Below are 26,852 nucleotides of genomic sequence, written 5' to 3'. Positions count from 1 at the left end.
CAAGAGCTAGGAGTGAGTCGCGGGAAGAGGGCTGAAAACAGGGACAGCGTGTGCCAAGCCCAGCAGCTGAGGGACATGCGTGTTTGGGGGAACTGAAGTTAGGTTATTCTGGCAAGAGCTTGGGGCTGGAGTGCCAGCTGAGGCTGAGAGGTGAGCTGGTGCTGTAACTCACGCACAGTCTTGTAGACCCACCTCAAGAGTCTGGACTCTATTGTGAGGACAAGGTGAGCCATGGAAGGCTTTCAAATGGGAGGTAGCATGATCAGGTGTGTGAGTTAGAAAGCTCCCTGTGGGAGTAGCTCCAGCAGAGAGTGGGAACAGGCGGGAGGGAGGCATGACTGCAGATGGGAGTCTGGTCAGGAGGCCGAGACAGCAATCCAGGCAAGTGGCTTGGGCAGTGGTGGAGGCATAAAGGGAAGTGGATGGATTCAAGAACCATGTGGGAGGTGAAAGATCAGGGTTGACTGGATTAGGATCTGGGGGGGCAGAATTAAAGGTTCACTCATTCACTCAGGTATTTTCTGCAAACCTGCTGTGTGCTGGTATGTGTTGTACACTGGGAGTTCAATGGTGGGCATGATCGACAGGGTTTCTACCCTTGAAGAACTTATATCTAATGGGAGAGACAATCAAACCATTTCACAAATAAATATAAAATCATGAGTGTCCCAAGTTCGGCGAAGGAAAGATAGAGGAGGCCTGGGTGTCCATGTGAAGGCCAGAGGTAGAAGAGGGTTTGGGGTATTGGTTGACGTGATAGGGCCTGAGGCCTAATCTGGTAGGAAAAGAAGGGAAGGTAGAAGGACAGACAGGAGGAATGTGGAAGCGTTGAGGGACCCATGGCCTCGGTTTCCATTCCTATAATAACCTCAGTCTCCCATTCCCCACGCGGGCCCCCTATGCTCCTCTCGCCCCAGGCCCTCTTAGCACAAGGTGCCCTGCGCCCCTCCTCCCCGAGCACACACTCTCCCTCTCTCTGAGCCAGGCCCAGGAAGATGTCAGGCAGCAGCTTCGGGAGTTTGAAGAGACTAAGAAACAGATTGAAGAAGACGAAGACCGAGAAATCCAAGATATCAAAACCAAGTATGAGAAGAAGCTTCGGGAAGAAAAGGAGTCCAACCTTCGGCTCAAAGGAGAAACAGGCATCATGAGGAAGAAGGTATCGGGCTGTTCCCTCAGAGGCCTGGCGGGGGCAAGGGCAGTGCCGCAGGGAAAGCGAGGGCCGGGAGGGCCGGAGGGTGGAACGCAGTGGAGCCTGCCTGAAGGGCCTCACCTCCAGCAAGTGGGTTAGGAAAGGGGCGTGGCCTGGTGTCAGGGTTCTCTCGGCTCCGTCAGGCAGACAGATCCTTACCACGTCCTGTAACCGGGTAACCATCAGGGCTTCCCCTTCCCTTCCCAGGGATAGTGAGGTTCACGGTGGCACTGATGGGCGCTCTGGGCGTTCATCTATTGGCCAGTAGGATTTAGTCATCAGAGCTAAACCCCGATAAGAATGGAAATGAGGTCTTCTGGAGGTGAGACGGCGTTCACCTGGAGGTGTCCTCAGGCTCCTGGTGCAGGGAGCCCTGGGTGGCTCCTGTTTAGACTCCATGGGTGGGCGAAGGCTTGGGGGTATAGGATGCTTAGTTTACAGGGCAGGGAAAATGTGTTTAGCCACTGATGGTTGGGGTGAGGAGGGACTCAATTTATAGATCCGTATAGACTTGCCACAGTTTTCCCCAAATGTGCAGTGGTAGAGAAGACAAGTAAGCAAGCCCGAGTTCCTTCCTGTTAGGAATCACGCTACTAGTCAGTCCGGGGGACCATCGTGTCTTCCCTCTTGGACATGGCTAAGATGATTCGCCAGTTAAGGCTCAATCTTTGTGACCCCGATGAGGCATGGATTCCAAACTTTCAAGGCCGGTATGGTCATGGAAAACTCTGGGTCCACTCGGGGAGCTGGTCTCCGGAGCCTCCCAATGAAGACAGTCCATCCTCGCATAAAGGGATGGAACTGGATCTTATGAGAGAGAACACTACATCCTCTGTTTGGCCTGGGAAAGTCCTGACTGTCCCAAATTCTGATGGGGAGCTCTTCACATTCACAGACCGTTGGGAGGAACAGAGACAGTTCAAAGCCTTTGTTGTCCTTGTTGTTGCCATTTGTATCTTTAGTTCAGCAGCCTGCAGAAGGAGATTGAGGAGCGAGCCAATGACATCGAGAGCCTGAAGGGAGAGCAGATGAAGCTGCAAGGAGTCATTAAGTCCCTGGAGAAGGATATCCTGAGCCTCAAGCGGGAGATCCAGGAAAGGGATGAGACGATTCAAGATAAGGTGAAGGTTCAGCTCCTGTCCGTCCTCAACTGCAGTCCAGATGGACCCCGTCAATGAGGACAAGGCCCAAGAGAACATATTTATTTAACTTGATGAGGGATAAGCAGTCCGTAAAGTGCCTACTGTGTGCTTAGCACTGGGCCAATTGCTGTAAACACATCACATTGAATTCTCCCAGCAACCCCAGGGGCCATGAGCAACCCAGTTGTAAAGCTCAGGAAACTGAGTTCCAAGTGGTTGAGTATCTTGCCCAAGACCATACAGTTAGTAGGTGACAGACTTGGGATAAGAACCTGAGTCAGCTGACTGCAAGGCCCCTGCTCTCCACTGCTCCAGGTATCCTAGGGGGGCCATCCCCATGGACTGGGGGCAGCTCATCTGCCCCATGGCCCACTTGGCACCCCTGGTCAGAGAGGAGCTCCCCGGTGTTGGCCCCATGATTGCTGGGCACCCCAGAAGACTTGTACCACATTTCAGGATACCTTTTCTCACAAAACACTTAGAAGACAGACCCATCGTATTTTGTAAAACATACCAAATGATTTTATATCATCCTCCTGAGCAAATCCAGGCTCTGCCATTACTGCCGAATGTTTGAGAACGCATGGGCTTTAGCCTAGTTAGCTAGGTTCCAACACAGGCTCTTCCATTATCAGCCAAGGGATCTTAGGCAAGTTCTCTAAGCCTTTGTTTTCTCACCTGTGAAATGGGGCCCCTCAGGGCACCTGATGGGATGACAGTTCCTGCATGTAATTTCTACATGTGAGTGTTTGTGTATATATCTGGGCATATTTTTTTTAGAGGGGGGTTTAAAGCTCTCTTCAGATTCTCAAAGGGGGTGAGGGGTTGACAAGAAAGAGGTTAAGACCTTCTGACCTAGAACATTACATCAGCCTCCTAAAGGCCTTTCTTCCCACCTCCCTGCCACCACACTCTGTAATTATGTCCCTCTCCCCCTTAAGATTCTTCCCTCGCTCCCCATGGCCCATGGCAGGGGTCAGCAAGCTTTTTTCTGTAAGGGGCTAGGTAGTAAATATTGTACTCTTTGCAGGCAGTGTAGTCTCTGTCACAACTACTCAACTCTGCCATCCAAGTGTAAAATCAGCCATAGACAACCCATAAATGCATGGGCTTGGCCATGTTCCAATAAAACTATGGAAACAGGCAACGGGTCAGAATTGATCTGAGGTCTGTAGTTTTCCAACTCCTGGCCTCCTGGATAAATTCTGAACCTTTTATCCAACACGCAAGACACTTCCCTCCTTCCCCTACTTCCCTCCAGCCTCATTCTTCACTTTCCCCGTGAACCACCCACCACCTTGTGTTCAGCACCCTCAATACACACCGCACCTTCCATGCCTTCTTCTACAACACCTGCCACCGTGCAGGGTACATTTGTTGACACACCTGCTTCCCCAGCTAGTGTTTTCTCCTTAAGGGCAGGGTCTGTGTCATATTTTTATTTAGTATCCCAGACCTTAATAAAAGGTCTTCATTTAGTAAATGTTTGGTGGATAAAATAGGCCTACATTTTAGTGACTGTTGCCTTGCAACAAATTACCCCAAAACTTGGTGGTAAAAGCGAACAACTCTTTTATTCTCACAGATTCAGTGGGTCTGGAACTAGACCTGATGGGTTGTCTTTGTCCTCGGTGTCTGGGGCCTCACAGGGCCACAGCCAGGGGGACGCAAGCAGCTGGGGGTGGGAAGATCAGCATATAAGGTGGCTTCTTCATCCTCATGCCCAGCCCTTGGCAGGGACAGCTGGGAGGCTGGGGTCAGCCAAGACCATTCACCAAAGCACCTACTGTGTTCCCCAGCCTGGAGGTCTCAGTGCAGTGGGGCTGCTTACGTAGCACATGGCCTCCCCCAGAGAACCGGTGGCAGCTGCTTGGCCTTCTCTGGCCTAGCCTGGGAAGCCACACAGCATCATGTGATCTACATGCTGTGGGTTACAAGCGAGCCCTAAGCCCAGGCAGAGGCAAGGGGAGGAACCAGGTCCTACCTCCTAATGGAGGAGCGTAAGGTTGTGTTGTACAAGAACATGTGGGACGAGAAATGCTGCCAAGGCCAGCTTTGGGAAACAGCTGGCCACAGGCTGTACTTGAGTGAGTGAGCAAATGCACGCAGTCCTGGCACAGAAGCCAAGGAGTCAGAGCCACAGCCTTTGTCTCCCCAGCGAGGAGAGCTGTCTGGGGCCGCCTCAATCAGGGGGGCACAGGGTGTATGTTCTTTGCCTAACAGGATCCCAAATCCCGGGCCTCCTGACACCTGACTTTTCTCTCATCTCACCTGCAGGAGAAGCGAATTTATGACCTGAAAAAGAAAAATCAAGAACTAGAGAAATTCAAGTTTGTGCTCGACTATAAAATAAAGGAGCTAAAGAAGCAAATAGAACCTCGAGAGAATGAGATCAAGGTGATGAAGGAACAGATTCAGGAGGTGAGAAGGCATCTGCCACCCTGCCCTCCCCAGAGGATGCCAACCGGGTGTTCAGTTGTGCAAGAGCGAAATGCATTGGGATTTGGCTTTCGCGGGTCTTAGGGGTGGACTATGGCAGGACCAGCACCTCAAGGTGCGTGCTCCAGGCCCTCTAAGGGACAACGCGGCTTTTGGGCCTTAAGCCACCAGGGGGCGATGTGTGCTCAGCCACCAGCCTTGAGCACTGGAAAGGACACCCCTCCAACATTTTTTTCGCAGACTGGAAATGTTGGTTCCGGCCCTATGCAAAGCCATGTTTGGACTTCATCTGATAGGAATGGGAAGTCCTCAAAGGCTCTTGAGCAGGGGAGTGGCATAATTAAGTGTGTGTTTTGGAAAGCAAACAGGATGAAGGTAGCTAGGAGATTAGAAGCAAGAGCAACTGGAAGAGGGCTTCTGAGAGTCCATTGAGCTACAGGTGTCCCATGATCCTCCCAGGGGCTTAAGGTAGAAGGGTAGAAGTCTTCTTGGTCCTTCCCTTCCCTTAACCCCTATAGCCAATCATCACCAATCTGCTCAGTCTCCAAAAGATCTCTCAAATCCAAGCCTTCTTCCTTTCTGCTGCCATCACACTGGTCCAAGCCTCCGTCATCTCTGGCCTAGACTTGACTCCAGCCTCCAGTCGACTCCCACATAGAGGCCACAGCGAACCACAGTGGTGTCCCATCCCATCTAGAATAAACTTCAAGCTCCCTACTGAGGCCCAGGAGGCCTCTACCTGCCTCTCCAGCCTCATCTCCGGCTCCCTCCCCTGCTCCAGCCCACAGGCTTTCTGACAGTTGTTGGGGTAAGCCAAGCTCTTCCCATCTCGGGACCTTTGCAATGCTGTTTCAGAGGTTCCAGGTCTTCACATGACTGGCTTCTTTTCGTCTTTCAAGGTCTCAGCTTATAGGCCACCTCTTCAAGGAGGCCTTTCCTGACCGCCCTATGCAAAATGACCTCCTGCTCCCCTTCCATTTTCTCTAATTGTGCTGAGCAAGGATAACAAGTCAAAGGGTGTCAGAAAGCATTGGTGACCCAACTAGAATTGGATGCACAAGAGCTATGGTGGAGAAAGCAAAGCCCTTTCTCTAGGAGGCCCAGGAAAGAAGCCAGGCATGGGATCAGTCCAGGGCTGGGGCAGTCCAGAGAACATACGTCCTTTTGGCAATGACTTTCTCCCTGGCCTCTGGGACAAGGAAGGATGTCTCCTCTGGGCCTCCTGCCATTCTTGAGTGACTCCAAGGCCCAAAAATGGTAGCCAGAGAATATGAAAGAGAGAGCAGAGGTCCCCTGCCTGGAATCAATGTGCTGCAGGCCCCTGGAGATCACTGCCGGTTTCTCCCTCCTCATTTGACATATTTTTCAATTAGATTTAAGACTTAGTCGATTACTACCCACCCCAACATACCTGAGAGCTTACTCATTTCCCTTCAGTAACTGGGCCAACCATGGCATTGATTCTTGGCAGGGGATGTGCCGGAACCTGGGGAGTGATCAAACAGAGCCCTCCTACCCCACCCTGGTACCAGTTGCTGCCAGGGCTGTTAGCTGGCCTGACTCCTTCCACAAGGTCCTTTGACCTTGATGATTACTTTGGGGGGGGGGGGGGCGGGGGCGGCAGTGACACATTTAGGCTTCTCTGTCTATACAAAGTGCTTTCAATAATGAGGACAAAGTTCTTCTAAAACCTGCCCTTTTGTGTTCACAACATGAGTGTGGCTCATGAGGACCTCCTGATGCCCAGAAGGTGGCCAAGAGCCTTGAAGTCCGAGCAGAGGGCCGGAAATAGACTCAAGGGGCTACTCCATCCAGCCACGAACAAACCCAGTGAATGTCCCATCCCCCTAAACAGCGAACCTCTCCGTTAACAAGAACACTAGGGTCCACCAGATTTCATGTGAAAATGAACTTCACTTCTCCCTTTTGGGAGGAATGAAATCAACTGAGAGCTCAGCTACTGGGGGTTTCACTCTACTCAGACGCTCCAGATGTCAGTCGCATCTCTGGTCACGACAACTGCAACAACAGATAAATCTTTCCGAAGCGCCTGTGCTTCCTGCTTTTTCTTTGGAAGACGGGACACTCTCCTCAGTTGTACTTTTTAAGACCTTTTCAACAGAGCGGCGAGGCAGAGGTTCCGCCTCCGCTTCCTCTTTCCTGTCTTACGCCTTTGGCTGGGGATGCCCACATGCTGGTCCCTCAAAACTTTCTGCTTGAGGATCGATTTTGATGAGTTGTGGCCCCAGAGGGTCAAGATTCACTCACACAGTGTCACGAGGTTGGCAAGGAGGGTGCTTGTCTGAGGGACCCTGCCTCTGGCTGGAGCTGAGGTTCCAGAACTTGAGAGTTATCCATTATAAGGAATGTAAGCGAAGAAGGTAACCAGGCAACTAAGCGGGGAAAACTCGTGGCCCAGCCATGGAACACGTGACCTGGGTTAACATGTCAGCCACGAGGGTGGGGGCTTTGGAGGAGACGAGGAGTGAGAAGGAAGGTTTTGCTGCAGAGGACAGGTGGGAGCTAGAAAAGACACGTCCTGGTATCAGGGGAGACGTTCCCACGGAAAGACCTCGGTTCAAACCTAATTTTCATTCTCTCACTCTCTTATTCTTGTTTCTGTTCCTTGTTCCCTACAGATGGAATCTGAACTGGAGCGTTTCTTTAAGCAGAACACGCAGCTGGAGCTGAACATCACGGAACTGTGGCAGAAATTACGAGCCACCGATCAGGAGATGCGCAGAGAGAGACAGAAGGTGTGAGGATTTTCAGCGTCTGGCGGTTCTTGGATTCAGGTTCTGGCACCTGCCTGCAGTGGGCAGCTGGCTTCCAAAAGGCAGAGCCAGCCCACTGCTAAGAGACATTCCCATTTTAACTTGCATCCTTGCTCACAGCCCTGCCAGATTGCAGGCCCATGCAAATTCACATGACTGAATCCATCTGAGACTGTACAATGGCTTTGGGTAAAGTGACCAGGGGGTGGGAGACCAGTTTCGTGTGAATGCCCTCAGCGTTGGCTTGTTCGTCCTGGGCAGGAGCATGCTCAGAGTCATTTGTAGTCAGTGCTTAAAGGCCTTGACTATCAAATCGATGCTGCGGCTGGGAGGACCTCAGAGATCACCTATTCTAGTCCCTGTTTGTAAGAAATAAGGAAAGCCGTGCCAGAAGGATTAGGAAGTTAAGAAACTTCACCTGGCACCCATAGTTCATACAGAGCCGAGAGCCAATACTGGGAGCCAGGTCTTCTGGCCCTGGGCCAGGACTTGGCTGCACTTTCACCCACTGGCACCAGGCACCCTACAATGCTGGTTGGATCAGACTGGATTTTTCCATTCCCCACAGTAAGTATTGGCTCTGTGCTAGGTAATGCTAGAAGCTGCTACAGAGCTGCTACAAACATGAACAGGCACAGATCCCACCCTTCACAAACTGAAAAGGTTGACAGGTGATTTGTAGCATGTGCATAAAAATTATAATGCACGGTGGAAAATTGTGGAATGTGAATAAAGGGCTATGGGAGCCAGGAGGAAGGAAGGACTCGCTGTGTCATAGGTAGGGGAAGATGGGTATCAGAGAAAGCATGATGGAAGAGGGGGGGATCTAGCCCAATTTTGTCATATTTTCCCTACCCACACACACAGCCACCCTCAGGAAGGATAAACCCTGGACGAGCTTTTGTAATAAGGGGGCCTGGGAGCCCTGGCCCAGGGACCTGCAGGAGAGAATCGACGCTCCAGCTCGGCCCCGAAAGGACTAAGGGTGACTCCTGGGCTTCCTCTCATCTCTTAAGGCCCATGGTCCTGAAGGGAACACAGAGCCGATAAAGGAAGCAGTCTGTGTTGGCCTCTTAAAGCTGACGCTGTTCAGGCCAGGTGCGCGGAGGTTTAGGGCCTCCACCTCTAGGCCGTGTGCCCATCTAGGTCTCTGTGCCCCGTGTGGTCAACTGCAAGTCCCACATGTGGTGCCTCCTGTCCCTTTCTGCAGCCATTAGCCTGCAGCCCCTGCCCCTGGAGAGTCCATCCCTTCAGCACCAGAAGTAAGCGCCTCTGATTGCAGGAGCGGGACTTGGAGGCGCTGGTCAAACGGTTTAAGACGGACCTTCACAATTGCGTGGCATACATCCAGGAAGCCCGGTCCCTGAAGGAGAAGGTCCGAGGTCTCTTTGAGAAGTACGTGCAGCGGGCAGACATGGTGAGCTCTGCCTCCCTCCCCGCCCTCCCCTTCTCTCCTGGTCGCCCCTCGCTCAGAGACCCCTGTGCCCCATCAGGTGGAGATCGCAGGGCTGAACACAGACCTGCAGCTGGAGTACAGTCGCCAGCGGGAGCACCTGGAGCGGAACCTGGCCACTCTCAAGAAGAAGGTGGTCAAGGAGGGTGAGCTGCACCGCACCGATTACGTCCGCATCATGCAGGTACCTGCACGCTCCTGGTCAGCTCCCTCAGAGGCCGAGCCATCCCAGATGAGAGAGCCTGTCAAGGGCCCCTCGAGACCACCCAATACTCAGGGCTCCCCAAAGGTCCAGGGGACCCACTAGCTTTCTCTAAAACATTATCTTTGACTCCTCTCCTCTGACCTCCCAGAGCTCGTCCTGGCTGTGACATGGCCCAGAGCCCGCCAAGGAGGTTTCCTAGGCATCTCTATGCCCAGGCCTTAACCGCCCCCACCCCCCTCACTTCATCCACTTCTTTTTTCTTCTTTTTTCTGCCCCATCTTTATCTGAAGCACTCCTGTGTCCTGCCTCACTCCTCTTGTTGCCCCTGTCCCCTCTGGACCCTCATCCCCGTGATGTTAGCTCTCCTGAGTCACACTCTCCTTTTCCTCTCCTCTGTTTCCAACTCTTATTTCACCTGCTTTGTTCTGCTGCTTTTTATTCTGCTCCTGGTATCACATGGTCCCTGCTGGCCAAGTTCTGTCCTCTGAACACGCCTGTCTCCACCCACCTCCTCGTCTGACTTTTCTGGTGCCTCAGGTCCCTACCCTTATCTCTTGGGTGCAGAGCTAACCACACCCACCCGAAGAGTTGGCCTCACTCTGACTTAATGAGCTCTCCACACCCGCCTCCCGATCCTCCAGAGACTGTGCAGGGAGCCTGGCCCCATTACGGCCGCCTCCACGTAAGCGCGTTATCAGGGTTGCCAGTCGGGCTTCTCCTGCCAGATTTCTGTTTGGGTATCAGTATCGTCTGAGGCAATTAATGTGAATTAATCAGAATCCCATATATAAGGCATGTACCTTTTAATGCTTATATGTCTTTAATGCCATAATTAAAATACTGGAATGGGGTTGGGCTGCAGTTGGGTTGAAACAAACCAGTGCCCAGCTTGGCCAGCCCACACACCACTGGGCAGAGGGCACTGCAGTTCAGGCCAGGTCCAGGCACGGTAGGTCTCGTGCCATCTTACAAACAGCCCCGGTTTAAAAGCAGCCCACACCATCAATAACCACTGCCCCATGCAGGGCCCTGAAAGCAGTCAGAGGCCCAGAGACAGGCATCGATCATTGGTGGGACCCTTAGGCACGAGCAGCTGACACACAGAGCCATGGTTAAGGGTCTCAAGTGCCCCCACTCGTGAAGAGCCCACCAGGGAGTGCAACGTGCTGGGCAGTGGGGCAGTGGGACTGCAGGAGCAGCTGTCAGCAGGGGACATTGCTGAGCTCTTGTCTGCCCTGCTACCAGCGCACATGCCTGGGGGTGGGGGTGGGGGCTGGCCAGGGGCGAGGTACCTATCTCCATGCCAAGCAGATACCCAAAGTAAGTGTCAGTCCAAGGAGAAGAAGGAACAGGAAAGAAAGTGAAGACAGCAGGCTAGCCTGGAGCAAACATCCCCTGAGGCTGCTCGGGGTGGACACAATGTCCTCTTTTGCTCCTCACTACCCCAGAGGCTGTGTGCCCACTCCTGCTGGGCCAGGGTGCAAGTCGGAGTAGAAGGAGCAGAGGAGATCCGGGCAGGGCTCCTGCCCGGCCCTGCCACTCCCCAGTGGCTGGCAGAGGGAAATCCCTGGAAGAGTGTTTTCTTGAGCAGCATGGTAAACCCATGTGCCCTGGAGCCCGCAGAAGTGCCCCCAGGCAACTGCAGGGAGCAAGAGGGACCCCGTGAGGCAGGGTCCCCACCCTCAACCAGGGAGGCCTCCTTGCTTATTACAGCAGGCTCTGTAAACTTTTCTTTGGAAGATTTTTTTTTTTAAAGGAAAACTTTCAAAACCATTGGTCTGGGTTTTAAAAATTATTCCTTTCTTCAATCTTGAGTTGAAGGAGAGGGGCCAGGCCAGGGTCAGGCAAGGTGTCGGCAGGCACTGACGCTGGGCAGACCCCACTTGTCCTGCCTCAGCCACGCTCGTGGGGCCGCCATGAGTAAATTCCTTAACGTCTTCAGGAATGTCTTCCCCATCTAGAAAACGGGGAAGAAAACACCAACTTCAGCGAGGCAATGCGAGGTTTGAACGAGAGAACTAATAGGATGCTTGCGGCACTGGCCAGGTCCACAGCAGGTGCTCAGAAATGCTCTTTCCTTCCTGTCCACCGAGCAAGGGATCTGTTTACGAACCAAGGTGGAAATCCCGAGGGAGAGCCTGGAAGGCCACCACACGGACCAGGGGTACCTGTGGGCTGAGAGGACAGGAGAGGGGGCCACTCAGCTGACCCCAGACCCCCCAGCTGATGGCCTGGATGCCTGATGCCTTGGTAAGGAGCTGTGTCTGCAGGTTCCTAGGCCCTGACACTTCTGTCCAAAAAAGGGCAAGGAAGGCCAGGGCGGACATGGCATCTGAGAGATGCTCATTAGAAAACAGAAAATGAGGTCACTATCTCATTTGCATGTTCAGACGGGAGCATGGGGCCTCCCTACACATTCTCCAGCACGCTTGCAGATATGAAAATAAGAGTTGCTATGGAATACAAATATCTAGGACACATACTGTACTCTTTCAGTATACATGCTTTGAGGGCTTCTTACGTGGCAAGTTCTGGCCATCCATGGAGGATTCCAAGATGAGGTGATCGTGTGCCTACCCTCAGGGAGCTCATCGTAGGGAACTCTGTGCCAGGGAACGTGAGCAAGATACAGTAAGCACTGCTCCACACCGTGGATCCCGTGCTGTGAGCTCACCACGGAGGTGGGCTTCAGTTAGGGGACGTGGCTTTTGAGCTGGGCCGTGAAGGATGAGGAGAGCGTGGGCTGGGAGCAAATGGGGACGAGCCTTTCGGGCAGAGGGCTCAACCCGAGGACAGACAGAGAAGAGAAAGGCCGGTGGGATGTTTGGGAACTCAGGAGTCCACAGACCTTACTTTATTGCACAGCGTGGGGGCAGGGAGAAAGGACCCACTGGAACAGGATGTAGTTTAGGGTCCCCTTGAAAGGGCTTTCCATGCCACACCAAGAAGCATACGCATATCTTATAAGCAGGTGCCACCTGAGGTTTCTGAAGTAGGTAGGGGTATTACCAAGGTTAAGTCCATTGGCAGGTGGAAAGGCTGGTAGGGAAAGGCGAGTGGCAGGAAAGCCCGTGTTCAAGGAAGACGAGAAGGACTTGGAAGGGGAAAATGTCAAAAGACATTTCGGAGTAGAAATGATGAATAGAAATGTCAGATTGCACGTGAGCAGGCTGAAAGAGGAGCAGAGAAATGGCTCATTTGCGCAATTAGGCAGATGGCGAGAGCTGTGGGTTCCAGAAAAATGCCACCCATGCAGGGCTTCCACGTTCACAGAATAAATCAGTCGCCTGTTCTTTCCACCCAGCCACATTCTTAAAGATGTCAACTCATGCCGAGACTGGTTTGGCTCAGTGGATAGAGTGTCAGCCTACGGACTGAAAGGTCCCAGGTTCGATTCCGGTCAGGGGCATGTGCCTGGGTTGCGGGCACATCCCCAATAGGAGATGTGCAGGAGGCAGCTGATCGATGTTTCTCTCTCATCGATGTTTCTAACTCTCTCTATCTCTCTCCCTTCCTCTCTGTAAAAAATCGTTGAAATATATTTTTTAAAAAAAGAAAACATGGGGGGAAAAAAAGATGTCAACTCAGGAAAAGCCAGTAGGGGGTGCTATAGGCATTCTTTCCCTTCCCTGCCCAACTGCCGGTCTGTTCACATCTGTGGCTCTCCAGCGTCAGTCTCCACAAAAGGCAAACCTGGCCAGCTTGATACAGCCCCTTTATGTAGAAGGTTTTTTATATAAACAGACTTTAGCATCCCCAGCCAGTCTCTCTTACCTGCCCAATGACTTGGTACCTGATGGGCCTGTGCCAGCTTTTCTCCGCCAAAGTTGCTGAGTGGGGACCTGGAGAACTGGAGGGCTTTTGTAGGCCATCCTGACTGAGGAGGGATCAGGAACAGAAGGTTCAGCTAACGGTTGTGTTCACATTTTAAATTCACAAAGCTCCCCGAAGCATATACAGGCATACCTTGCTTTATTGAGCCTCACAGATACTGTGTTTTGTTTTGTTTTTATAAATTGAAGGTTTGTGGCAACCCCGCATCAAGCAACACCATCAGTGCCATTTTTTCCAACAGTTCAGATGAAGGTTAGCATTTTTGAGCAATAAAGTATTTTTCATTTAATGTCTATACATTGTATTTAGACATAATGCTATTGCACACTTAATAGAGACCACAGTATGGTGTAAAAATAACTTATATGCACCGGGAAACCAACAAGTTCATGCGATTTGGGTTGTGTTATTCGCTTATTGTGGTCGTTTGGAACCAAACCCGCACTACCTCCCCAAAGTACGCCTGCCTGTACAGGTGACTTCGGTGTGACCTCTGGACCCCTCAGAGCACGAACCACCCAGAAAGTACTCCTTAGGGAGCCAAATCAACCCCTGCAGTTATGATTACTTTCATCAAGTATTTAGTGCCTCATCTCCTGCTTGCTCCCTCTTGACACCAGGCCTGAAACTCTCTTCCCTGTCCCCTGCCACCCATGGAGCCTTCCTCACATGGGTGAGCACCCCTCTTCAGACCCTCAGGACATCTCTTGGCATTGGATTCAAGCTGGACCTCCTGTGTCTGGCACCATGACCAGTGCATAGTAGGCTTTCAGGAACTCCTTCTTAAGTGATTTTTTATGAATGGATGAGTGAATGAATGAATGAACAAAAGAACAAACACAACAGGGGAATCAGGCTGCATGGGTCTCGGTCACACTCTAATAAGGACTGAGCCATGTCCTGGAGGTTTATTAGGTGGCCAGCATCATGGAGGTGTCCAAGGCTGATAGTGGGGTCAGAAACAGGCATTCACACTTAAAGGTATCAGGAGCCAGAAGTCCCAGACATGTGACAGGGTTGTGGAGGGTGGAGTGGGGGAGAAAACTAGGGCAGGGTCCACTTGGGGCCATTACAGTAGCAGAGGGGAGAGATGCTGAGAGCTGGTTAGAAATCATAGCAGGAAACGTAGACACCAGATTCTATTCAGACACAAATCCACAGGGTTCAGTGACCAAATGGATGGAGATGACCAAGAAGAAGTAACTACAGAAGTTTATGGAGAGGACTGGGGAGAGGGTACCCTCAGCTTCTAATTTTTATTCTGATGCCTATTACTCCGTTGAATGAGGCAGGAGAGTGAAGCTGAGGGACACCAAGTGAGAGGAGGAGTGGAGAGCCCCGGAGGGTGCGAGTGGCCCATGAGCTCACTGCAGCTCTCCCGAGCCTCCTCTCGGTCTGCTCTCCCCTGCCTGACCTTTACCCGCTGGTTTATCATTTCCTCATTAGTAAGAATCTCATCTTATTCACCTTGCTATCCATTGCATTCGTTATTCATTTGCCTCCCCATTCCACAAATATTTATGGAGCACCTCTTACAGGCAAGGCAGAGTCCAAGGTCTTAGAACCCCATAAATACTAGTACACATTTAATTGATCGTGTCATGATACAAAGTCAGCATAGAGAAGTTTGGGGCGGGGGGAGGGCTGGCAGAGACTTTCACTGGGGAGCCTCTGGGAGGAAATGCGGCCGATTCCTCACCCAGGCCTGGGTGGGTTAAAAGGGTAAAAGATCAGGTGGAGAAAAGCTGCTGACTGTCTACAAAGACAGGCACAGGGCCTCGCCTGAGAACAAGGGGGGGGCAATGACTGGGCACCTCATCCACGAGGGAGGGAAGAGCACTGAAATGAAGTGATACACTGAAAATCGGAAGGTATGTTTGACATGCTCAGACCAAGAGGCTCTGGAGGGAAAGACAGTGATGGGGTGCTCCCTCCTGGGCGCCACGGGCACGTTCCCGTGACCCAGAAGCACTGTGAGGACGGTGCTTGGGACCAGCCCATTCTCCGGGCTCAGAGTCCATGCTCACAATGTCCCCTGTAGAAGCACAGCTTCTTCCTGGCACGAGTCCGTTCCATGCAGGTTGGGCCGCGCTGACTTTTGTGGTAGTCAGACCTCCAGGCCTTGCTGCCCACTGAGGGCCTGGCTCGCAGGCCGGCGGCAGCATCAGCCAGGAGCTGGTTAGACATGGAGAATTTCAGAACCAGCTCCAGACCTACCGAGTCCGGAGCCGCATTTAACGGAATCCTCAGGTGATTCCTTTGCATGATGTATGGGAGGTGCCGCTGTAGACAAGCCGGGTACTTGAGGCTGTGGACTCAGAGCAAAATGGCCAGTGTCTCTCTGCGCCTATGGTGAAGGGGACACCTCTGCAGAGCCACCCTTGCTGCCCTTGTGCTGAGTATGAAAAGGAAGGCAGTGATCTGAGGTGTGGGAAGGGAAGAGTGTTCCCAGGGGCAGAGCCCCCACCACCCGGCGTCCAGCAGGCTCTTCATCCTCACTCCTCGCCACTCCCCTCTCTCACTTGGTGTCCAGCGGTACAGACCTGCTGTTAGTTGCCCACCCGCCGTGTCCTACTTCTGTGCCTCACTCCTGCGGTTCCAGTTGTCTAGGACCCCTTACCTTCTCCTTGGCAGCTCCTTCAGGCCTCAGCCCACGGACCTGTTCCTAGGCGTCCACCCTGGTCATTCAGGCAGAGCTCAGCACCTGTGCTTTGTGGCCCGCTCCTGCCTCTCAGTAGGGCAGCCACACACTGCACTGTGCCAGGTCCCCCACGGAACCCTAAACTCCTCAAGACCAGGTCTCACTTTCGGTATACCTCAGGGTCAGCGCAGTGCCTGGCACATAGTTAGTAGTCATACATATGGGATGGGTGATGGATGGATAGGTGGGTGGGTGGATGGATGGATATTATCAAACACAAGAGAAGTGAACTTCAGGTGGATGTTGCAAATGTTAATTACCCACGTACTTTTCTGGGTTCCTAACTAAACAGTGTGCTGTTGGGGGCAGAAACCATGTCTTTTTTTCTGTCTGCATCTCAGGGACATGGCAGATACCCTATAAAAATAGGCTCAACAATTAATGAAAAAAATGAATAAAGGGCAGCACAGTACTTAAGAGCTTGTAACTCTCTGGAGCCAGGCTGTCAGGCTCAGAATCCTGACACGGTCACTTACTATCTATGTAATTTGAGCAAGTTACATAACCTTTCTGTGCCTCGATTTCCTCTTTTGTAAAATTTTGATTATAATAGAATCTACTTACAGGGTTATTATGCTTCTTCAATGCATTAAATTCATATGAAGTTCTTAGAAAAGTGTTGTTGTCACTGTGGGTGTTGGAAAGAGCCTGGGTGGATGGAAATAGTGTGTACTGTCTGTATCTAATGTTGCTAGAGTCCACCTGAAGGTAAGTTAGCTGATGCCTCAAGAGGCTGAGCCATGAGCTAGGAAGACTCAGACCCCAATAGAGGCACCAGATAATTAATCTGGGTTCAGGACCAACCCCACCCATTCCCCACACCCTCGGCCCCTAGCCAGGCATGCCCTGTGCCCACTGATCACTCATCCATACTCACTCTCTTTTCCTCCCTTTTATGCAGGAAAATGTCTCCCTCATCAAGGAGATTAATGAGCTCCGCAGGGAGCTGAAGCTCACCCGCTCCCAGGTCTATGACCTTGAAGCAGCTCTGAAACCGACCAAGAAATTCCAACAACAAGAGGTTCCAGAAACAGGTACTGTCCCCAGTGGCTAAAGGAGATGGGCATTGGGACAAACAGACCAATGGCAGCCATGGGCAGGTCGCCCTTTGGCTTCTGAGGTAGCCTCTCCTAAGTGTCCTCCTGGATCAGGTCACAGCCACCCCATGGCCTTCTGGGAGCCTCTTCGTGCCACACACCTGCTCTCTAAAGGATCTGTGAGGACCTACCACATTCAAATATATGCAGGTCCACAGTCCTTAGAGTTAGCCACGCTGTCAGAATTTAGAATCTTTCAGATCTTAGAGCAGCAATTTTCAACCTTTTTTCATCTTCATGGCATGCAGAAACTACTAAAATTCTGTGGCCCATCAAAAAATAAATACTAGTATATTTTGCTGATCTGACAAAAATAGGTATATGATTTATTCACCCTAGACAGCTATTTTGTTGGCTCTTGTCATTTTTTTATTTGACAGTCTAAGGGAAAAGAGGTCAGTGGCCCTGACTAAATAGTCAGGTATTGCATGTTTTAAAAATTCTTGTAGCACGCCGGTTGAAAATCATTGTCTTAGAGCATACTGTATGCTGTATATTACATGGCAGCCCTAGACTAGTGTTTCTTTTGTGAAACAGATGAATATTTACACCTCATAATTTTAAAATGCATTTCATTTTTAGAGCTTTGTGCCTCTTAGAACTATGGATAGGGATGGAAGACCTGTATAATTAAAGACACATAAAAAATCAGAGACTAGCCCTAGCCGGTGTGGTTCAGTGGATAGAGTGTCAGCCTGCGGACTGAAGGGTCCCAGGTTCGATTCCAGTCAAGGGCATGTACCTTGGTTGTGGGCACATCCCCAGTAGGGGGTGTGTAGGAGGCAGCTGATCGATGTTTCTCGCTCATCCATGTTTCTAACTCTCTATTCCTCTCCCTTCCTCTCTGTGAAAAATCAATAAAATATATTAAAAATATTTTTTTAAAAAATCAGAGACTATTTAAAGGGAGAGGGGGAAATGATATTAGAAACTGCAAATGAGTTATGACTGTAATTATATCCTAAAGTTCCTCTGAATTTCTGACAACCAAGGCAAAAAGGGAAACAAAGAAATATGATTATTTACATAGTTTTCATTTAAGGATAAAGGAATTTTCTTTTTCTGGAGAAACAAACCTTTCCCTGGCACTAAATTGCATGAAAAGCTTATCACATGGATGCTTATGAAAGGGGTGTTGAATAATATAATTGATCGTCTGCAATTATAGGTTTTCAGACAATTAAAAAAACATTCTTCAGGTGTCCATTTCTTACCTGGGCAGTCAATGAAAACCAAGAGGGTAAGGCATTTCTGTGGAAAAGTAAGCCAACGTGGTTCAAGTATATTGTGTTCTGGAGGTTTACATTCAGGGATAAAGCTTAGAAACCTTGACAAAACGTCCCATTGCTGAGGACTGGGTCTTTCACATATGAGTTGTCTCATGTACTGTGGTTATATAAGATACTATCATTGGGGGAAAGGTAGTGGAAGGATACAAAGGAACTCTCTGTACTATTTTCACAACCTCTTGTGAGTCTTAAACTTTATATATAGATAGATATAGATATAGATATAGATATAGATATTTATATAAATATATCTACACTAATAAAAGAGAAAGATGCAAATTGACTGAACCTGCATGATGCCCACCAGCCAATCAGGAGTGAGCATGCAAATTAACCCAACAAAGATGGTAGGTTGATTTGCATATGCAGATGCCTAGCAGCCAGGGGCAGGGCAGGATGCTTGTGTTGTCGCCATGGCGATGACGCAGGTGTTCCGCACCGCCCCAGCCACTCCAGGCTTCTGGGCAATGTGGGAAGGCGGAAAGGCAGCTCTGGGCTAGAATGAAGGCAGAAAGGCAGCTCCAGGCTGGAGCAAAGGTGGTGCCAGCAGCCAGGGGAAGGAAGGCCCATTCTTGCACAAATCTTCGTGCATCAGGCCTCTAGTGTGTGTGTGTGTGTGTGTGTGTGTGTGTGTGTGTGTGTGTGTTGTCTCCTGTGCCCTTGTCATTAGAGTTGATGAGAAATTAACACAATAGTAACCTCTCTGAGTAGTACCTGAGTGGCACTGTCAGGTCTAAAGAATGACATAAGAGCACATGTGTTACAAAGACCAGGCGCTTGACAATTGCAAAACTTCACTTTAGAAAATATTTCGAATATGCCCGAGTGTCCTAGCAAATAATTAATTGAGACGTCCTCAGGATGATGTATGATATATCTATGGTCTTCTTATTACAATCATGGGAATTTTCGGACATATTCAGAAATTGAGAGAAACATCTAATGAATCCATCCCCCAACTTCAACAAGCATCAATTTCTGTCACTCTTGCTTCATCAGTGTCCCTACCCCTCAGTAATTGCCCCCACACCCACCATGGATTATTTTTAAACAAAGCAAACATCATAGCACTCATGTAATATAGTTTTCGCATGGGAGATATTTATAGTTCATAACAGTTGGAGACATATATTACCAACTGCCTGCCTTGATTAGGAAGAGCCTAAGTCTGACCTCTGATTTTGAACATGGGCCCACCAAGACATGTTAGCTCAAAATTCACACCCTCAAGTCGTTTAAGGAATTGAGCAGTTTGATTGGCTTTTAAGAATTTTTTATCCAAACAGGAGAGGTTGCCATCTCCAAACCACTATTTTAGTTTTAGCAGCATTTATTATTAAGTTTTTATTCGCACAATTAACTAACAGGTCTGATAGACACACCTGCTTGCTTTCAATTATTAAAACCATATCATTAGAACTTCTAATTAAAGATGGTTAATTGAAAACCTACTAAAATGGCACAAGTAAACCATAAGATCTAAAAAAAAAACACAAAAGGAAACAAGAGACACAAAAATCTGAAAGCTGAAAATGGATACATGAGTGGTAACTCCACTTCATAGGCACAAGAAACCTGACTCCTAAGCCAGGTTTGGGAACACTAGAGGAAACCTAATCACAGAACCCTCAGCAGCGGTTCTCAACCTGTGGGTCGCGACCCCTTTGGCGGTCAAACGACCCTTTCACAGGGGTCGCCTAAGACCATCCTGCATATCAGATATTTACATTACGATTCATAACAGTAGCAACATTACAGTTACGAAGTAGCAACGAAAATAATTTTATGGTTGGGTCACAACATGAGGAACTGTGTTTAAAGGGCCAGAAGGTGAGAACCACTGCAAAAGGCTCAGGAATTAGCAGAAGCTGACAGCTCTGGAAGTGGGAGTAAAGAGGGCCTGAAAACAAAAGACATTTGATCCGCCCAGTATCTAATACAATGGTTAAAGATAGACCCTCACCAGCCCTAGATGGTTTGGCTCCATGGAGAGAGCGTTGGCCTGCAGACCTAAGGGTCCCAGGTTCAATTCTGGTCAAGGGCACATACCTCGGTTGCAGGCTCCTCCCTGGCCCAGGCCCTGGTCAGGGCACCTGCAGGAGGCAACGAATTTATGTGTTTCTCTCACATCGATATTTCTCTCTGTCTTTCCCTTTCTCTTCCACTCTCTCTAAAAATCAATGGAAAAATATCCTCAGGTAAGGATTAAAAAAAAAGGATGGACCTTCAACAGGGCCATCATCACCATCATCATTAAATGTTAGAACACCAGAGTACAAAGAAAAAAATCCTCCAGCCTTCCAAAGAAAATAAGGAGAGATTTCATGCAAAGGAGCAAAAATTCCAATTGCAAAATACAAAATCAACACACAAAAATCAGTTGCATGTCTATACACTAAAAAAAAAAAAAAAAAAAAAAAAAAAAATTCACTGCCAGCCCAGTTCTTCTATCATTGTAACTTTTTTAATTTTTGTTTTTAAAAATAATTCTTTATTGTTGAAAGTATTACATATGTCCCCTTTTTTCCCCATTGACCCCTTCCAGCGTATCCCCCCACCACCACCACCACGCTCCCCACCACCCCCATCCTAGGCCTTCAGTACCCTATTGTCTGTGTCCATGGGTTATGCATACATGCATACAAGGTCTTTGGTTGTTTACCTCCCACCAACCCACCCTCCCCCGCCTTTCCTCTGAGATCCCGCACTCTGTTCCATGCTTCCATGTCTCTGGATTCACTTCATTCATCAGTTTATTTTGTTACTTAGATTCCACATATGAGTGCGATCATGTGATGCTTGTCTTTCTCTGACTGGCTTATTTCACTTAGCATGATACTCTCCAGGTCCTTCCATGCTGTCTCAGAGAGTAAGGGTTTCTTCTTTTTTACTGCTGCATAGTATTCCATGGTATAAATGTACCACAGCTTTTTGATCCACTCATCTACTGATGGGCACTTGGGCTGTTCCCAGATCTTAGCTATTGTAAATTGTGCTGCTATGAACATAGGGGTGCATATATTCTTTCTGATTGGTGCTTCGGTTTTCTTGGGATATAGACCTAGAAGTGGGATCACTAGGTCAAATGGCAGTTCCATATTTAATTATTTGAGGAAACTCCATACTATTTTTCCACAATGGCAGCACCAATCTGCATTCCCACCAGCAGTGTACTAGGGTTCCCTTTTCTCCACATCCTCGCCAGCATTTGTCTTTTGTTGATTTGTTGATGGTAGCCATTCTGACAGATGTGAGATGGTACCTCATGGTCGTTTTGATTTGCATCTTTCGGATGATTAGTGACTTTGAGCATTTTTTCATATATCTCTTGGCTTTCTGAATGTCCTCTTTGGAGAAGTGTCTATTTAGGTCCTTTGCCCATTTTTTTATTGGATTGTTTGTCTTCCTTCTGTTAAGTTGTATGAGTTCCTTATATATTTTGGATATTAACCCTTTATCAGATGTATCATTGCCAAATATGTTCTTCCATGCAGTGGGCTCTCTTTTCCTTTTGTTGATGGTTTCTTTTGCTGTGCAGAGCTTTTTATTTTGATATAGTCCCATTTGTTCATTTTCTCCTTAGTTTCCTTTTCCCTAAGAGATGTATCTGTAAACATATGGCTATGAGAGATGTCTGAGATTTTGCTGCCTATGGTTTCTTCTAAGATTTTTATGGTTTCACAACTTACATTTAAGTCTTTTATCCATTTTGAGTTTATTGTGTATGGTGTAAGTTGGTGGCCGTGTGTGTGTGTGTGTGTGTGTGTGTGTGTGTGTGTGTGTTGCATGCAGTCATCCAATTTTCCCAACACCATTTATTGAAGAGACTCCATTGTACGCTCTTGCCTCCTCTGTCAAATATTAATTGAACATAATGGCTTGGGTCTATTTCTGGGTTCTCTGTTCTGTTCCATTGATCTATATGTCTGTTCTTATGCCAGCACCAGGCTGTTTTGATTACGGTGGCTTTGTAGTGTATGAGGAAAGTACTTTTCTTTTCTTTTTTTAAAGTACTTTTCAATGTAAATGTCTTTTGCCTCCTTGGTTAAGTTTATTCCTAAGTACTTTATTCTTTTTGATGCTATTGTAAATTGATCTAACTGGACAGAAAAGGGAGTGAGTGTAAAAAGATCCCATTTGGTAGGTAAGAAATAGAGTTGTCCAGGAAGAAGAGGTCCAAACTCAGGCAAAGAACAGGTGCCTTGAGCACAAGGCAGTAAGAGAGGTCATGATGGGAGAATGGAGACCTCGTGTGTGATAAGGGAGGGGAAACCACAGGAGTGGGTGCTGACACGGCGTGGAAGCCAAGAACATTCCTGCTGAGGGTTCAGCCTGTGAGGCGAGGTAATGGATGAGCCCTGGACCCTGGTGGACACCAGTGTTGCCCAGGATGATGGCAGCATCTGAGGATGACTGGGGACGGGAGAGTTAAGGGAAAGTCCTCAAGGAACATGAATGAGTGGCCACACCAGGAGGGGTAGAGAGGGGTCTGTCTCCAGGAGCAGGGGTTTTACCTGAGGAGGAGCACTGCAGGTTTAGAAGCCAACCAACGTCAACAGGAGAGCGCCACCCTGACTGGGGTGGGGAATGGGAGAATGAGCCACCTGCATGGGAGGGGCCACAAGGCCAGCAGCTGGGGCTTAGGAGAGGGGCTGGGCTGAGGTCATGCTTAGCACTTGGCTATCACTCTCAAGTGTGTCTCTTCACTTCTCCATCTTGTATCCCTAGCATCTGGGATTGAGTAGGTGCTCAATAGAAATTTGAGGAGGCAGGAGGGAGGAAGGGAGGATACGCTGCAGTCCAATGACAAGCCCGCATTCATCCTGCTCTGTCCCTTGCAGGGCCCAGTGAGGTCACACACCGCATCGTTCCCACCATGAGACTGAATGAGCAAGAAGAAACTGGGAGAATTATTGAAATGCAACGCCTAGAAATCCAACGTCTCAGAGACCAGATCCAAGAACAGGAGCAGGTCCCAGGGTTCCACCCCATCAGTGGATTTCGGCTTCCTTCCCTCGTAGCGACGGTTCATTCTTTGGCCAAGGTGGACGCTGAGGTGCCCAACAAGTGACTCCCTCTGGTGAGCCACCTCCAGTCACACTAGAGGAAGCACTGCGCATCTGTCCCCAGGCCAACTCTGGGCTGCAGTCCCTGCGGCACTCCCCGCACCAGCCTCTCTCCTGCCCTGGGGAGTTGGAGACTTGGTCAGAATAAAAGTGTTTGCCCACAACTGTGTCCAACTCTTTGCTTAGCCAAGGAGCTGGGGAAGGAAGAAGGGAGAGGGGGGACTCTGAAAACTGGGGGTGTCTCCAGCTCATCCAAAGCCACCTCTACCTGTGGAAATCACACTGAACTTGAAGCTGGTTCCTGCCACCCCATTCCTCTCTGGGCCCTACGGATGGGCTGCCTGCTCCCACTTTAAGTATCACTGCCCGCATGTCTGGCCTGGCTTTCTCCTCTGCCAGCCAGAACAGGACCCAACACAGTCTCCATCATTTGTTCTCCTTTATGAAACCTAAGGAGGTTTTCTGAGGATTTTTACATTTGTGTAAAGATCAGAGTAAAAGAAAGAACATGGCAAAGTTCCCTCAAGTGTCCCTTACCTGCTGACCCTGTTGTTAGAATTACAAGCAGAGCTCCCCCCTTATTTCTCTCACCTCCATGCCACTCTAGACTTGTTCTCCAAGGTCTTACCCGCCCCCCTGCATTTCTGGGGGACACCTCTTCCTCTGGGCCTCATAATGGGTGACCCAGCCACATATACCAGAAAAGGTAGTTTTTACGCACTAAAGAGCAAAGCAATATACCCAGACGGCCCTGTCTTCTCCCACCTGCGGAGGCCAGGCAACCTTCTAATACCCAAATAACAAGCATTTAAGCCCCCGGTCCCTGCTGGTCCCTGCTGGCTCTTAAGTCTGGTGTCCCCAAGGCATCTCCCCAACTTCCCCGATCTGCTCCGGGCACCGCTCTCGAGTTAGTTTCCCCAGTGAGAGCCGAGGCATGGCTGTCACACTTGGCAAGTCTCTCCAGAGGGCTGAGGAGTGCAGAAAGAAGGCACAAGGCAGAGGCCGTAAAGCAAAGTGTACACAGGACTCTCTCTCCTTAGCAATTCCCCACCCCCACCCAGCCCACACCCTGTCACAGTGGCCAGCGTATCTCCTCCAGACCAGGCCCAGGAAGCAGGACAACATTCAGGCACCTGAGAGATTCACCCACTAGGACCACAGCCATGCTGGGTACATGGGCTCTGGGAGTCAGACTTCTCCATTCCCAGCCAGCACCTTGCCTTTACTTTTGTAGAGGAAACCGACTCAAAATGAGTTTGGGGAGGTCAGCAGGGCCAGATGGTGCAGGGTGGTGAAGGCACATACAGAGGCCAGCACTGAGCCACCCAGAGTCCCTCCCCACCACCTCCCAGGCTCTTGACACACTGGCCTCCTTCCAATTCCTCCAAAAGGCCAAGTTCTTCCCTGCCTCCAGGTCTTTCCACACGTCACTCAGTGAACTTCCACTCATCCTTCAGATGATAACTGAAATGTCGGGGGCTGTCCCTCCCCCGCCCGCCCCCACCTAAATTACACCCGCCGCATTGCTTCCTTTCATAACCCCCTGTGACAGATCCGTTCAGTTGTCAGATGCTGCCTCTCCGAGGCGCTCGTTCCATGGAAGCAAGGCTCTGTCAGATTTTAAAGTTCACTTGGGTACCTGGGTGGGTCACTGATTAAGGGACCTAATAGTGGAGGCAGGGGACCAGTTGGGAGGACACTGTGGCTGACCACACGGGAGAGGACAACTGCTGGAACCAACATGGCGGCGGTGGAGATGCAGAGAAGTGAATCCTGACGTTAGGACCAGAGGGAGTTGTCCAAGCAAAGGGGTGGGGGTGGGGGTCGGGGTGGGGGAAAGACTCAGTAAGCAGGAACATGGGAAGAAATGGGCTCTTCTCAGGGCCAAAAGGAAATGAATTCACTGTTGCTATGAAGTAGCAACATTCAAATGAGATTTTTCAACGTAATGCCCTCGGATCAAGATATCACATTTCACCTGTAAGTTGAGCCTTAGGTTTCAGATGAGGAAACCAAAACCCAAGGAGGAATGAAGTCACTAGCGCAGGGTCACACTGATGGAGCCAGGATTGCAGGCCATCTACCCAATGGCCTCCACATCCCATGATCTTAAGCCTGTCCTGGAGAGGCTCCCAAACAGAGCACTGGGCCAAGTGTTGGTGGTTTTAGGAGTGTGACCTCTGGAGAGTCCAACCCAGAAGTAACAGGTGCTGACACCTGCCGGCTAAGCTTACCTGCTAGTAACCCCGAGGCTGGCTGTGGCCCAGCTAGTGAGGAGGAGGCGGAGGAGAAAGCCCAGCCAAGGAGAACCCATCACAGCAGAACCTGGCCCTGTGGCCAGTGCATCCACAAGGTGTTTTCTCAGCTGCACAAGGGTGAGCACAGCTTCTTGCTGGCAAAGCTGGTGCCAGAGGGATAATCTTGTTTTCCTCTCCATGTTCTGTCTTGTGTGTTCCTACATCACCCTGTTGGGTGGCTGCTGCACCTGAGACCTCCTTCCACTTGGCCTGTGCTGACCCCATGGGGAGGGTCTCACCTCACGGTGCCACCTCCTCCTTCACAGGGTCTCTTCAGCCTCACTGAGTGGGCCTAGCAGCCCCTCCTCCAGCAGCCTTAGGAACCTTGCTGGTCACTCAAGTGCCAGGCATTGGCATGTGGACTCCACTCTCATTCTTCTGGTTGCAGTCCATCACTGAGCTCTGGGGACTCGTTCAATGCTGGTGTGACCACGGGTGCCTTTGGAGGCTGCCTTCTGCCTGGGCCCCAGATCACCCTGTGCTCTCCTGCCCTTCTTCTAGAGTCAGCATCAGCTCTGGCCACACCATGTGAGTTCCCAGCTGAGCCTCCCCTGCCATCCTGTTCTGCCAGCACCGAAGACCTGCCCCATAGGAGGTTCTGGCATCAGTGTCTATCTTTCCCCATATAGAGTGTGAGCAGCCATTACCAACCAGCTGCTCCCAGTAGTACCTGAGGGACCCTGGTGAGTATGGGAATGACCGTGTGTCCAGGTAGGACCCCCCTGGCTCTCATTGCTCTGGATTTGGAGTGAGAGGTAAGGAGAAGACATATCAGGACCAGGATTGGGGAAAGGGAGGGAAAATTTCATAAGTTCCCTGCCCAGCTCTACCTGGGACAGCTGGACCATGGGTCTGCCCAGGATTGGCCCCTCCTTGGGATCAGGAAGATAAATAAATGTCAGACATGTGCAAGGGGAATACACAGCCAGCAAGCCTGCCAGGCCCCCTGCTCTCCTGCTCCTCCCACGGAAGGGGACACCTTTATAACGCTTTGCAAAGTGGCAAACCCATGTGGTTTCCCCCCGAGGCCCTGCCCCACAGTAGTCAGCCTACCCTAGCTTTTCCCAGGGACAGAAGCACCCAGAGCTGCACCGTCCAGTAAGGGAGCCGCAAGCCACATGTGGCGATGGAGCACTTGAAATGGGGCTAGTCTAAGGTACACAACTCATTTTCTATAATTCATACAAAATGAAATAGCTCATTTAATCATTTGTATATTACAATGAAAATATTTAGGGGTTAAGTAAAAAGTTTAACGTAGTAGTGTCTGTTTCTTTTCACTGTTTCAACGTGGCTACTGGAAATTTAAATTACATATGCAGCTCATGTTATATTCCTACTGGACAACACTGCTCTAGAGTTG

At 50.0% G+C, this 26,852-nt stretch overlaps 1 protein-coding gene across 1 annotated transcript in view; it reads left to right on the top strand.

The window, feature by feature from the left end:
* Nucleotides 1-23,346, top strand: part of CFAP57 (cilia and flagella associated protein 57) — a 55,578-nt gene extending 32,232 nt beyond the window's left edge. The window contains exons 16-23 of the mRNA XM_036351700.1: nucleotides 986-1,159; nucleotides 2,155-2,313; nucleotides 4,612-4,755; nucleotides 7,413-7,529; nucleotides 8,830-8,964; nucleotides 9,041-9,184; nucleotides 16,642-16,774; nucleotides 22,968-23,346. Coding sequence (XP_036207593.1) covers nucleotides 986-1,159; nucleotides 2,155-2,313; nucleotides 4,612-4,755; nucleotides 7,413-7,529; nucleotides 8,830-8,964; nucleotides 9,041-9,184; nucleotides 16,642-16,774; nucleotides 22,968-23,197 — 1,236 coding nt within the window. The 3' untranslated portion in view covers nucleotides 23,198-23,346. The remainder of the gene's footprint in view (nucleotides 1-985; nucleotides 1,160-2,154; nucleotides 2,314-4,611; nucleotides 4,756-7,412; nucleotides 7,530-8,829; nucleotides 8,965-9,040; nucleotides 9,185-16,641; nucleotides 16,775-22,967) is intronic.
* The last annotated feature ends 3,506 nt before the right edge of the window (nucleotides 23,347-26,852 follow it).

This window comes from Myotis myotis, unplaced genomic scaffold (assembly GCF_014108235.1).
Source record: "Myotis myotis isolate mMyoMyo1 unplaced genomic scaffold, mMyoMyo1.p scaffold_m19_p_2, whole genome shotgun sequence".
In the NCBI taxonomy this organism is placed as follows: domain Eukaryota; kingdom Metazoa; phylum Chordata; class Mammalia; order Chiroptera; family Vespertilionidae; genus Myotis; species Myotis myotis.
The sequence above is the reverse complement of the archived record's forward strand: the minus strand, read 5'-3'. Positions and strand labels throughout refer to the sequence as shown.